General features: G+C 42.5%; 1 protein-coding gene across 2 annotated transcripts in view; it reads left to right on the top strand.

Moving 5' to 3' along the window:
• The window catches only part of CFAP54 (cilia and flagella associated protein 54), a 680,590-nt gene that overhangs the window by 487,490 nt on the left and 178,969 nt on the right, over positions 1 to 14,131 (top strand). For both annotated transcript variants that reach the window (XM_075344744.1, XM_075344743.1), the window contains exons 51-52: positions 8,425 to 8,504; positions 13,396 to 13,565. In XM_075344744.1, coding sequence (XP_075200859.1) covers positions 8,425 to 8,504; positions 13,396 to 13,565 — 250 coding nt within the window. The remainder of the gene's footprint in view (positions 1 to 8,424; positions 8,505 to 13,395; positions 13,566 to 14,131) is intronic.

Below are 14,131 nucleotides of genomic sequence, written 5' to 3' on the forward strand. Positions count from 1 at the left end.
CCGTGCTTTGTACCCTATACTTATGTAACAGTGTACTCAGCTTTGTCTTTGACTGAAAGACTTACAGCCTTCTAATTTTTTCATGCTAATACATCTAGTAATTATATGATTAGTTCTTTGGTCCATGCTAACACAATTAAAAGCAAAAGCACACAGGTACTAATTGCACTTTGTACAAACTGACTGTTTTAATAGTACAATCACTTTCAGATCTATTCGAAGAAAAGGTCAGAAAAATTATAAGAAGCACAGGTTAATTTTGCTTTGTTTTAACATTTAAGAAGGTTTGGATGTTATAAAATATTCTCAAATTTAAAGGTATCTGATCACCAAGGTAGGACCTTGTAGATCACAATCTTTTTATGACTTATTTTTGGTTGACTAGCACGTACAGTAGTGTTAGAAGCTATTTTCTTTTCCTCCGTGACCATTTCTGTTCCAGCTCTAAAGCGAAGAGTTACAGACAGTAATACTCTGTGCAGCACAATTACCAGGAGTACTATTTTATGTCCACTGATTGGCACTTTAGGGGGCCATTTGTGATCACAGCCTGCCTGCTCTACAGGAGCCTTTGCTTGTGTTAGGCTCTCTTTATGTCTGCCACTTTAAAGCAATATATGGTTTTTCTGACAAACATTGTAATTATATAATGTAGCGGGTGACGAAAAAACCTAGGGAATAAAAGTGTGAAATCTTTATCCTTTTTTTTCAAGTTTTCCAGCAAAAGGGAACAAACATTAAGCTGGAAAACTAAGAAATAGTAGGTACTATACTAGAGATAATATATAGCAAAAGCAAAAAAGAAATTTAAAGGGATTTTTCCTGCTAAATACATTTATTAGCTTGCCACAAGACCCTACAGATCATTAAGGCCCCGTTACACGCAACGACATCGCTAACGAGATGTCGTTGGGGGTCACGGAATTCGTGACGCACATACGGCCTCGTTAGTGACGTTGTTGCGTGTGACACGTACGAGCGACCACTAACAATGTAAAATACTCACCAAATCGTTGATTGTTGACACGTCGTCCATTTCCCAAATGTTGTTGCTCGTGCAGGACGCAGGTTGTTTGTCGTTCCTGAGGCAGCACACATCGCTACGTGTGACACCCCAGGAACGACAAACAACACCATACCTGCGTCTTCCGGCAATGAGGTGGGAGTGACGATCCTGCGGCTCTTCTCTTCCCCTCCGCTTCTATTGGTGGCCTGGTGTGTGACGTCGCTGTGACCACACATGAACCGCCCCCTTAGAAAAGAGGCTGTTCGCCGGCCACAGCGACGTCGCTAGGAAGGTAAGTAGGTGTAACAGGTACTAGCGATATTGTGCGCCACGGGCAGCGATTTGCCCGTGACGCACAAACGACGAGGGCGGGTGCTTTCACGAGCGATGTCGCTGCGTGTAAAGCCCCCTTTAGAACGGGGATCCAAAGTCCCTTTGCGAATATAATGATGGTGTTCATGCATGATCAACACTTATTCACTTTCTTTGAAACATCTATCATACAAAAAGAACTGTGAATAGGTTATAAATGTTTTAAATTGGTAAAACCCCTTTAAGGAAATTGGAAAACTTCTTTTAGGACAAGGCATTACTACCTAATGCATACCATGTCAATTTTTCTACATTTATTCATATTGCATGCACAAACTTAAATTCATTTTTATGGGATCTTATGTGATATATTAGCACACAGTAGTAAGTATTTTGTGAAGTGTAATAGAATTGACACATGGTCTTCTAAATATTTTAAAAAAATAAATCTGAAAATAGTGATGTGCACTTGTTTTCAACGCCATGTAGTCTGATACTAAATAACATCCTGAGTGACCAATTTCCTCCAGAAATCACCTAATTAGTAAATTAAGACCACCTGCGTCTCATATAGTCTTAGGCTACTTTCACACTTGCGTTGGACGGGTTTCGTTGCTATCCGCAGCCTTGAGGAATTACGGTAACCGTTGCAGGAATCCGTTATATTCCTCATAGACTTCTATTAGCTACGGATATCAACGGATGGTCTTGCATTGCATCCGTCCCACGACGCATCAGTTGTTTTGACGCTGACCGCGAGTGACCGTCGGGCGGATGGAACGCTGCATGTAGCGTTTTTCTGTGCTTGGCGGAGTGTCAAAAAAACGCAACCTGCAGGAATCCGTTGGCGTCCGTTGTTTTTATAATGGATGCCTATGGTGGCGGATTCCGTTAGAATCCATCATTTGATGGATTCCGTTAAGGCAACCGTCTTTACACAACTGCGCATGCTCAGATGTGTAAAGTCAAGGAAAAAAAACCTATAGCGGATTACGTTATTTTGTACGATCTGTAACATCTGTTGTGCCACTATATGCAACGCATCCGTTGCATCCGTCACACAACGTAATGCTACGGATCCCGTCCAACGCAAGTGTGAAAGTAGCCTTAGTGTAAATACAGTTGTTCTGTGAAAGCCTCAGAGATTTATTTGAGAACATTAGGGATCAAACAGCATCATAAAAACTAAAGAACACACCAGACAGGTCAGGGATAAAGTTGTGGAGAAGAGTAAAGTAGGGTTAGGTAACACAAAACTAACCTAATCTCTGAATATCTCAAGCAGCATTGTTTTAATCCATCATCCAAAAATGGAAGGAGTATGGCCCAACTGCAAACCTACCAAGACATGGCCATTCATCTAAGCTCAATAATCAATAATTCTAATCACCGCACACTCAAAAATAGTTTGCAAAAATTGTTCAAAGTTTATTCACAAATGTGGTACAGGGCAGTAGGTGGTGTCAGGAAATGAGCGACTAAAACAATGTTTCAACCCTGCATGGCTCTTGTTCACATTGTTGCTCAGATTTTATTATTTATTATTATATTAATATTATTTATTATTATAGCGCCATTTATTCCATGGCGCTTTACAAGTGAAAGAGGGTATACGTACAACAATTATTAACAGTACAAAACAGACTGGTATGGGAGGAGAGAGGACCCTGCCCGAGAGGGCTCACAGTCTACAGGGAATGGGTGATGGTACAATAGGTGAGGACAGAGCTGGTTGCGCAGTGGTGTACTAGACTGAGGGCTATTGTAGGTTGTAGGCTTGTTGGAAGAGGTGGGTCTTGAAGTTCCTCTTGAAGCTTTTCATAGTAGGGGAGAGTCTGATATGCTGAGGTAGAGCGTTCCAGAGTATAGGGGAGGCACGGGAGAAATCTTGTATGTGATTGTGGGAAGAGGAGATAAGAGAGGAGTAGAGAAGGAGATCTTGTGAGAATCTGAGGTTGCGTGCAGGTAGGTACCGGGAGACTAGGTCACAGATGTAGGGAGGAGACAGGTTGTGGATGGCTTTGTATGTCATGGTTAATGTTTTGAACTGGAGTCGTTGGGCGATGGGAAGCCAGTGGAGGGATTAGCAGAGTGGCGAGGCTGGCGAATAGCGAGAGGAGAGGTAGATTAAGCGGGCCGCAGATTGGAGGGGTGCAAGAGTGTTGGAAGGGAGGCCAGAGAGCAGGAGGTTGCAGTAGTCAAGGCAGGAGATGATGAGGGCATGCACTAATGTTTTTGCTGATTATATGATATTAAGTGCAAAAGGCGTTCCCGTGCCTGTGTCCATTAGTGGTAACTAATAGTGGGTACCTTGAATGATGCAATGAGAAAGGTATCTTCTGAGTTCTGGTTAATATAACACACCAGCATCTTGTAGTGACAAGGTTCTATTTGTTATATAGCCTTGAGGATGGAGATAGTGACTCAATACGTTCCTGGGTCTTGTAGTGGCAGGGTTCTTATAGTTACATAGCCTTCAAGATAAAGGTGATAAATCTAACGATGCAGCATCTTGTAATAGCAGGGTTCTGATAGTTGTACAGCCTTGCAGTTGGAGAAGGTTCATATAACGCACCAGTGTCTTGGAATGGCAGGGTTTTATAAAATTACTTAACCTTTAGGATGAATATGGTTGATCTGACACCCCAGAGCCTTGTAGTGGCAGGGTACTTCCTTGTAGATCTGCGCTCCCGCGCCTGAATCCTGGTAGCTGTGTTCCTGTGGTAGTGTCACTAATGAACACAGGCATGGGAGCGCCTTTTGCACTGCATATCTGAGCGACAACAAGAAGAAGACCCATGCAGGGTAGAAACGTTGTTTTAGTCACTCATTTCCTGACACCACCTACTGCCCTGTACCACATTTGTGAATAAACTTTGAACACTTTTTGAAAACTACTTGCAGTGTGCAGTGATTAGAATTATTGACTACGAGGGATTCTCATCCCCTCTACCAGCACCTCCATCCCGACTGAGTGCACGACATACAGAATCTATTTATTCATCCATCTAAACTGACATACCAAGCAAGGGGAGCATTAAGTAGAGAAGCAACCAAGAGGCCCATGGTCTTTCTGGAGGACCTGCAGAGAACCAGAGCCCAGGTTCAAGAATCTATTGCATTTTCAGTTTGCAAAAAGCCATGATAAGCACAGAGCTAGCATGCAAAAGAAGGTGCTCTGGCTAGATGAGACCAAAGTAGAACTTTTTGAGCTAAATGCAAAATGTTATGAGTGGCAGAAAGCTAACATTGCACATCACCCTGAAAACACTATCCCCACCATCAAACTTGGCAGCATCATGCTATTGACATTCTTTTCTTCAACAGGGATAGGTTAGCTATTCAGAGTTGATGGGAAAATGGATGAAGTTAAATACAGGGCAATCCTGAAGGAAAATGAGTTAGAGGCTGCAAAAGACTTGAGACTGGGGAGTATGTTCACCTTCCAGCTGGATAATGACCCTAAACATACTGCCAGAGCTGCAATGTAATGGTTTATATCATGGTTATTAATGGCCCAAGTTGAGACCCAAATCCCATTGAGAATCTGTGGTAAAGCGGGCTTTACATGCTACGAGATCGCTACAGCGATCTCGTTGGGGTCACGGATTTTGTGACGCACATCCGGCCGCTGTAGCGATCTCGTTGTGTGTGACTTCTAAGAGCAATTTTGGATCGTTGCAAAAACGTCCAAAATCGCTCCTCGTTAACTTGAGGGTCCTCTCCCAATTATCGCTGCTGTCGCGTGGACGAAGTTGTTCCTCGTCCCTGCGGCAGCACACATACGCTACGTGTGATGCCGCAGGAACGTGGAACCTCTCCTTACCTGCCACACACCAGCAATGAGGAAGGAAGAAAGGTGGGCGGGATGTTCGTCCCGCTCATCTCCGCCCCTCCGCTTTGATTGGCCGGCCGCTTGGTGACGTCGCTGTGATGCCGAACGTCTCTCCCCCTTGAGGGAGGAATTGTTCGGCAGTCACATTGACGCTGCCGACCAGGTAAGTGCGTGTGACGCTGCCGTAGCGATAACGTTCGCTGCAGCAGCCATCACCAAATCGGCATAACGATAGGGGCGGGAGCTATCACGCTCGCCATCGCTAGCATCGGCTAGCGATGTTGCAACGTGTAACGCCACCCTTAGACTTAATTTACTGTTAACAGACACCTCCATCCAATCGCACAGAGCTAGAGCTATTTTGCAAAGAATGGGCAAAAATTTCAGCCTCTAGATGTGCAAATCTGATTGAGACACCCCAAAAGACTTGCAGAAGTAATTGGAGCAAAAGGTGGTCCTGCTACTCTATTGACTCAGGGGGGCTGAATACAAATGCATGTCACAATTTTCAGATTTATATAGAAAACTATATATTATTTCCATGTATCATATATACCATACCATATACACTGATGAGGAAAAGGGCAACAATGTTTTGATCTTTTGACCTTCAGGCTTCATATCTCACCATCCACTAAAGCTTTGAGTGTGATACTACCTTCGTTATATAGACAATCATCTTGTCTGTCTCATACATAAATTTAATTAGCAATTATTTAACATATGGTTATTGATCCCATGTCTCAGCTACATGATTCCAATGTTGGGGAATACTGATTGACGCACTTGGGTATGTATACAACTTTTTCTTCAACTCTACACCTAAGTATTCGATTGGGTTGCGGTCTGGGGAATATGGGGACAATCTTGCATGTCTACTTCATCATCATTGAACCATTTCTTCACCATTCTTCAGGCATGCTTCTGGTCTTTGTCCTGCTGGAACACTATGTCATCCTTCTCATACCCATAGTACTTGAGTGTATGAAGTAACGTCTGTTGTAGCCTAGCTCACATATAGCTCAGCATTAAGACTACCATCAATCCTAATCAAGTATCTAACTCCTTTGGCTGTGAAATAACCCTATATCATGAGACTTCCTTCACTGAACTTCACAGTTCCTTCAATTTCCCAATCCATTGACCCCTTTTTCCCTTGTTTCTTCAAGAGCCACTTGCACTCATCAGAGCCTAGTCTATTCACTTTCTTCTCATCTATCCAAATCGGCTATTTACGATCTTCTACTGTCCACTTTTCGTACTTTTTTGAGAACTTGAACCGACGCTTCTTATGACGATATTGAAGTTGAGACTTTTCCAGCTTTTTTCAGACCACCATTACAGACTTGTGTAACAGGTTTTGTACGGTGCTTGTATGGACATCTATGCTCTCACTATTACAACACATATCAGCCGCCTCCACTCCCGTGTTTGTCGTACCAGGACTAATAGACCTTGTCATGAGCCAACTTGTTGATTCCGATATGTTGCCTTGACATCCACCTCTTGGCTTTTGAATGGTTGGACCGACTTAATTTTATATTCTTCAAACTGTCATGGCATTCGGATTATGACGTTTGGTAATTTTCCTGGCCAAGAGATCTCTATCGATAAGCTTGATGCTGCTGTTTCTTTTTTCTTGGGAAATATTCTTAACGTCTGCTCCTCAATTCGAACCAGTGACTTTCACTTGGGAATTAACCTAATAACACACTGAGCTATTAGGAAATGTGAGAACATGTTGTAATTTGTAGTATACAGGGAAAAAAAGATTTTTCCATTACCAGAAGCAAAACAGTAACAATGCAGGGACATGACAAGAATCTGCATAAATAATCATATGCTAGATGTTACAAATCAAATTTATGTATAAGATAGCCCAAAATGATTGTCTATAAAATGAAGGCAGTATCACTTTCGAAGCTGTAGTTGATGGTGAGATACGGAGTCGAAAGTAAAATGTTCAAAACATTGTTACCCTTTTGTTCGTAAGTGTATCATCTTTACAAGTCACAAGTACTTGCTTTTTGCTTCCCATTAAAATACATTTAAAGGGAACCTGTCACCTAGAATATGCGTTTTGACCTATCAGCAGACTCATGTGTGCCCTAATTACACCTCCCGACCCATCCCTGTGTTGTAAAATTGTATAATATGAAAGTAATAAAAAACATTTTATTACCTTCATATTTCATATTTTAGGTGACAGGTTCCTTTTATGTTTGAGGGTGTAGCATGAAAAAATGTTGAAAAGTTCACAGGGTATGAATACTTTTTCAAAGCTTTGTAGAATGCAGTTCTTTATACAGTTGCAACAAAAAGAGGAATAAATATCCTCCAAAAATTAAGTATTAATTACAGCAAAGATGGGCTGCAGTGTGTACAACGCCCAGGCCAAAATCTAATACTCTACCAGGATACAGCTAAACCCCCACTAAGTGCAGGAGGAGCAAATCACACACACACACACACACACTTCCACGGAATGGAGGGGGTGATTGCTAGATGATAAAACTGCACACTGATGGCTTGCATAGAGCGCTGTTCACACATGCAGATAACACAGTCTCAAGCCCGCAGCCTATTAGGTGACGCCCATACTATTAGATCAGGCGGGCTGCCAAGCCGTACCCCACCTGTGTATCATGCAGGGACAGAAACTCTAAAATGCAAGGCCTAACAGAAAGGGGTCTGGCTGTATCCTGTAAAAAAAAATAGGTTTTAGTTGGTATTTATGACCATAAAACGGAAGCCTACAACCCTCGTCACGGGAACCTCATGCTTTTCTTTATACAGTTCTTTATAGAGTAGTAACAAACTATTTCTTTTCTTCATCTACATTGCCACCAAAACTATAATACAAAGTCTGTTTTGGAGTTCAATATAATTATGTGCTTCCATTTAATTACAGTTCTAAGGTCTATACAGAGCGCCAAGCTGGCATAGAGAGCCATGGAATCAAATATGCTAATAGTCTTTTCATAGTTTAAAAGAGTAGGGACTTTAGTGCTACCTGCTGGAGGTAGCAATCCTAAAAGTCTGTATCGACCATATAAAGAACCTTGCCACATGAACCAGGTTCCAGTCTGGCTTTTAGGATTGATTCTTCCAACAGGTCGCTTTAGAGACCCTGCTCTTCATCTGGGAGGAGGCTTATTGCATACCCATTTTATTGTGATTGGCAACAACCTTCGTAGCTCAGAAAAAGTATTGTTCAGTGAAATAATAATCTAATAATTAATTTGCATTGATTTTTGTTTGTTCTTTGTAGAAGACAATGCATCCAAAAGTGAAAGTGACGCTCCATTGCAACTTGCTTCTAACCAAGATCTTACACTACCAAAATTAAAGGTATGGTACATGATCAGGACGTTCTGAGCATTTGTGGGACACTGACTACATTACATTGCCAGCTAAATGTTTTGTTGTTTCACATTGCAGCCCATGGACAACCTCAATATTTTCTTATAGGAACGAATGTTGTCATCACAAAGGCTCAGATTTATTTTGGGACACATGACAAGTATAGGGCCTGCCTGATCAGGAGGTTCAGGAAAAACAGAGATTTGTTTAAAGTGTTTTTTGGGCAGTGCAATCATGTTAAGGTGAACTCTTAACCAGAGATCACTTGTTGCCTACTGCCTGGCCTAGTTGGTATGGACCAAGTGCATGCGTAAAGAATTCACGCCGGACACAGTCAGATGTGAAATCTCTTCTTTATCACAGTAAAAAGGGCAGCCAAGAGAACAGTACAGAGCATGCGTCCTCTGATATAGACTAGGGGCATACACAAGTTCAGATATGTCCATTTAGTGGGACAGTTCATGGGCTAGCCAATGGGGAGATCCGTGTTGCTGTTGATGGGCAGGTCTGACTTCAGTGGATGACTCCATGGTGTTATCTGATCTGTGGGTTGGTCCTCTAGCTTGGCCAGTGGGTCTTTTCCTTATATGGTGGTCTTCTTACATCTGGACAGTCCTTGTATTCCAGACAAGGTGTGGAAAACAGGAAATGGCAGCCATCCTTAAATCTGTGTCATGTGTATGATCTGAAACCTGAATTATGTAAGGCAAATCAACATATTTCCCACAATCCCTTGTCAAGAGGTTATTTCATTGAAAGGCTCTCCTCAACAATCAGACTAGTAATCACGTGAATTCTCATTGATTTGGTGAAATAATTTTTAAGCTTGCTTAAAAATAATCATTCAAAGCAGCATGTTGTCCTCTGTAAACAGGATTTGTGATGCCAAGAACAATGACAGCCTCAATGTACAGAAGAAGAACACATACCCTAATAAAAGCAAAAAAGTGACAGAGTTCAAAAATAGTATATATTTATTAACATGAGATGGGCATTAGCGAGGAATCCAAATATAAATAATATAACAGAAGAATTGTGTGTAAGTAATGCAACAGGTCAAAATCACCCAGGAATGAGAATTATTCATTATTGAAGATCACTGTGTAAATGATAATTCATATTAATAATAAAGTAAGATAAATGTGAAAAAAGGGGCCAATATAATAGAAGTAAAGTGCAAGTGCAGCAAATCCTATATGAGTATAAGAGATATTAATAGGTGATTTAAGGGTTAAGATAGTTGCAATGATCTCTTTGTTTCCCAGCCATAAACCTCAAGGTGTATTTCGCATGACCTTCCTTAAAGAGTGACGTGGAAGGGAAATAGTGACGCTAAATTGATACGGCCAATTAAAACAGTATCTATATAATATGGAGGAATATTATCTCCCACTGGCATCAGTGAGGCGATATCCGTAAATGTGTCACATGGGTGGTAAGTGGCACATTCTGTGATGTCACCAGTAAACAACACAGTGAGGGCGCATCAGATGTGCAACACAGTGCTCAACATTCCTAAAACACCAGTGGGAAAAAAATTAAAAGTAGTGACACCTTTAGGGAACAATTAAAGGGAACCTGTCAGGTGCAATATGCCCCCAGACCCATGTGCAGTTCTGGGTGCATATTTCTAATCCCTGCCTAACTGTCCCTGTATCTAGTAGCGTACATGCTAATGAGCGCAAGGACTAGTCGCAAGGGTTTTAGTTGCTGCACTCATTCCGCCTTCTTAGCATGTTAGCACACCCAAAATTTTGAAGAACTTCACAGATGTCAAACATCCATGCCCACTCATTGGTTCTTATGTGCAGAGGTTGACAGGAATAATGATGGGCTAGTATTAGTATCCAACTAAAGCCCTCTGCTGCTCACAAAATCTTGCCAACATGTGCAATGTGGTGTTACCAGCGCGTGTGCATGTTGCACACAGTCGGTGAGCTGGCACTTGCTAGCACTGCTGAGGTACTGCCAGATGGGTGGCAGCTGTAGTTGGCCTGACTTGTGGAAATAAGCGCACATGCAGCATACCTTCACAAGTAGCTCTGACAAATCTGGGTAGATTTTCAGAAACCATTGAACCACTAAGTTGGACAGGTAGAGTATGTGTGCGAGCTGTGTTGCTTCAGAGCCTGCCACCAAGTTAAGGCCATTATCACACACCACCATGCCTGGTTGTAGGTCCAGCGGTAAGAGCCAGAGTTCTGTCTGGTCTGTTAGAGCTTTCCACAACTCTCTGGTGGTGTGCTACTTGTCACCTAAAGAAATTTGTTTCAGCAGAGCCTGTTGACGCTTCACCGATGCAGTGCTGCAGTGCTTCCAGCTTGTGTCTGATATGGATGACAATTCTGGGATGGAGGATGAGGAGGAGGAGGGGGTGTAGAAACTGGTGTAGGAGGTGGGGAAAACCTTGATGGAATGAGTATCCGCAATCCTAGTCATCGGTAGCACGTGTGCCATCCCAGAGTCCGACTTGAGCACGGCCTCCATAAAGTTCACCCAGTGTGCCATCAGGAAAATGTAGTGTCCCTGACTACAAGCACTTGTCCACGTGTCCGTGATTAAGTGGATTTTCCCAGTAACTGCGTTGGTCAGGGCACTGGTGATGTTATGGGACATGTGCTTGTGTAAGGTGGGGATGGCACAGCAGAAAAAATGGTGGCAGCTGGGGCCTGAGTTCTGATGTACAGCTGGCACCATGAGGTTGTGGAAAGCTTGAGTGTTCACAAGCCTAAACGACAACATTTCTAGGACAAACAGTCTGGAAATGTGCCTGTTTAGTGTTTGGGCCTGTGAGTGGGTGGCTGGGTTTTTTCTTTTGCATACTAAGACCTGTCGTAGAGACAGTTGAACGTTGCGCTGGGGCAAGGAAGTGGACATGGTTGTTAATGGTGGTTGCAAATATGGAACGACAAGTGTAGGGCAGGAGTCATCCACGCCTGTGTCCTGAGCAGGGTATTGACAAGCATGTAGCACAGGGGAAGAGGTCATGGTAGCACTCGCAGACACTGATTGTGGACCCAGTCGTTCGGGCCACGTATCCGGGTGCTTTGATGACGTGTGCCTGAGCATGCTGGTGGTGGTCAGGCCCCTGCTGATCTTGGTATGGCACAGGTTGCAAATTACCATATTTTTTTACTCTTTACACTACCTTTAAAAAAGCACCAGACTGGACAACACCTAACCCTTATCCTGGAAACCTACTGGAAGCATTATTTGCTATCCAATCGACCACCTGTTTGCACTGTTCTGGCTTCAAGAGTGGTGGCCCATGCCTGCCTGCAAATTTGGATAGAAAACTAGGTCTCATGCATGAGCGTGTTTTTTGTGCTTTCGCAGAAGACACAGTTTCACCTGTCCCACGGCCTCGGCACTCCCTTACTGCATGCCTTGCATTTATTAAATTAGGTGTATGATATAGGCCAGCAGTATTAATAGGGAAGAGAATGAATGTAGCCCTGGCAAAGAACTTTGGTTTTAGGGTGCAGCAGCAAGGACTGTAAAGGCTATAATCCCTGCCTATATGACTTTAATACAAACCTATCCCTCCTCCAGCTGCTATCCCTATATTGAATGCAGCAAACAGCATTACTAATAGGGAAGAGAATAGATGTAGCACTGACAAGGAACTTTTGGTTTTAGGGTGCAGCAGCAAGGACTGTTAGGCTACAATCCCTGTTTATATGCCTCTAATCCAAACCTATCCCTGCTCTAGCAGCTATCCATACATTGAATGCAGCAAACAGCAGTATTAATAGGAAATAGACTAGATGTAGCCCTGATAAGGGATTTTTGGTTTTAATGTTCAGCAGCATGGACTGTAAGGCATATAATCACTGCCTATATGCCTTTAATCCAAACCTATTCCTCCTCCTGCAGCTAACCCTACACTGAATGCAGCAAACAGTGGTATTTATAGGGAATAGAATAGATATAGCCCTGAGAAGTGACTTTTGGTTTTAGGCAGCAGCAGCAAGGACTGTAAGGCTATAATCCCTACCTATATGCCTTTAATACAAACCTATCCCTCCTCCAGCAGCTAACCCTACACTGTTTTTGGGGTACAGTGTGCCGAGCGTCTCGTCACCGGGTCTTATATAGACCTGATGATGTGATGCAGCTGGCCAATCACAGGTATGCCAGAAGCCAAAATGGCCTTGGCATTATCCTGTTTGGCAGGCAACCCCACATGTTTAGTGGCTGAAAAACATCTGTGAAATTTGGGGTGGGGACTTGAGCATGGCACTTAAGCAGCGTTACTCGATATTTGATCGAGTAACGAGCTTGCTCAAGCACCCTGATGCTCGATCGAGTATCAAGCAGTGTTGACCACCCCATCACTATTTGTTATATAATCTTGAGATTTATGGTATTTCTCTCTAAATTGGTTATAAATGCACAGAACTTTCTATTAGTGTTCATTCTGTATGTATTGGAAGCGTTGGTCAGATTGTATGTAGCAGCTTAATGGTCAATTATGGCAATGGGTGATCCAGTGTAAACAAGCCATGAGTTACAGTGCTGATAAACTTATTAATTTTTGTCTGATGTGTCTAATCAGTGGTTACCTTTTAGTTGCTTAAAGGGGTATTCCATCCTAAACAAATCATCTATCTACTGAAAATTGTACCCTGCAGATACATTCAATTCCTGATGAGGATAGCCAATTATAATGCCAGTGGGAACCACAATAATCCAACAGTTTTTACCTATCTGGTAGATGGATGATATCTTATTAAGACTAGAATAACCATTAAGGTGTATTGTGCTGATGACAATCATATTTTAAATATTTGACTTTTATTTGCAAACAGATTTTCTAAGGATATAGACAAATTAATTTTGCCTACCCTATTTGTTGTTTGTCTTGCTATTAAATTAGGACATTTTATTAAAAGAAGCTGAGAGAAGCGTAAAATGCATTCTCCAGGATTTAGAGATAAAACATAATTATCAATTGTCAGAATGTAATGCATCAGATCTGGAATTGGCAATTGAGACAAAGCTTCAACTTTCCGAAATAGCACAGCAGAAGCAGCATATTGCCGAAAGGTAAGCCATACATATTCGATGGACAGCCGTCTTGAATATGAGGATGCTTAATGCCTTGTTTTCTGTCAAAATGTAATTGCCTTTGTTTATTTCCATTAAAAACACATAGACAGTAGACCGATTCCATCATGGATATGTAGGGGAAGTCAGTAGGAATAGCTTTTGACTAAATGGGTGTGCTGCACTCAGCTATCTAAGGTCTATGGCCACCTTAAAGGGATTAATTGTTCAGGATTTTTATATTGATGAGCTGTCCTTAGCGGTCATCAATGTCTGATAAGTGCGGTGGCAACACCTGGCACCCCACCAATCAGCTGTTTCCGATGCTGTCGCCGACTGAAATAACTCAGTGACGGAGCTTCACAGAACACGTCCGTCATCTGTAAAGTGGTCACAGCTGAGGACTGGATATCCGCACCCTATTCAAATCAACATCCAGTACCCATACTATTCCATCAACGAAGCTGCACTGTGCAGCGGAGTAGTTCTGGTGACACAGCGGCACTGGGAACAGCTGGTCGGCGGGAGTGCTAAGTGTCGCTTCTACGTCGATCAAACATTGGTGA

Source organism: Anomaloglossus baeobatrachus, chromosome 4 (assembly GCF_048569485.1).
Source record: "Anomaloglossus baeobatrachus isolate aAnoBae1 chromosome 4, aAnoBae1.hap1, whole genome shotgun sequence".
Taxonomy (NCBI): Eukaryota; Metazoa; Chordata; class Amphibia; order Anura; family Aromobatidae; genus Anomaloglossus; species Anomaloglossus baeobatrachus.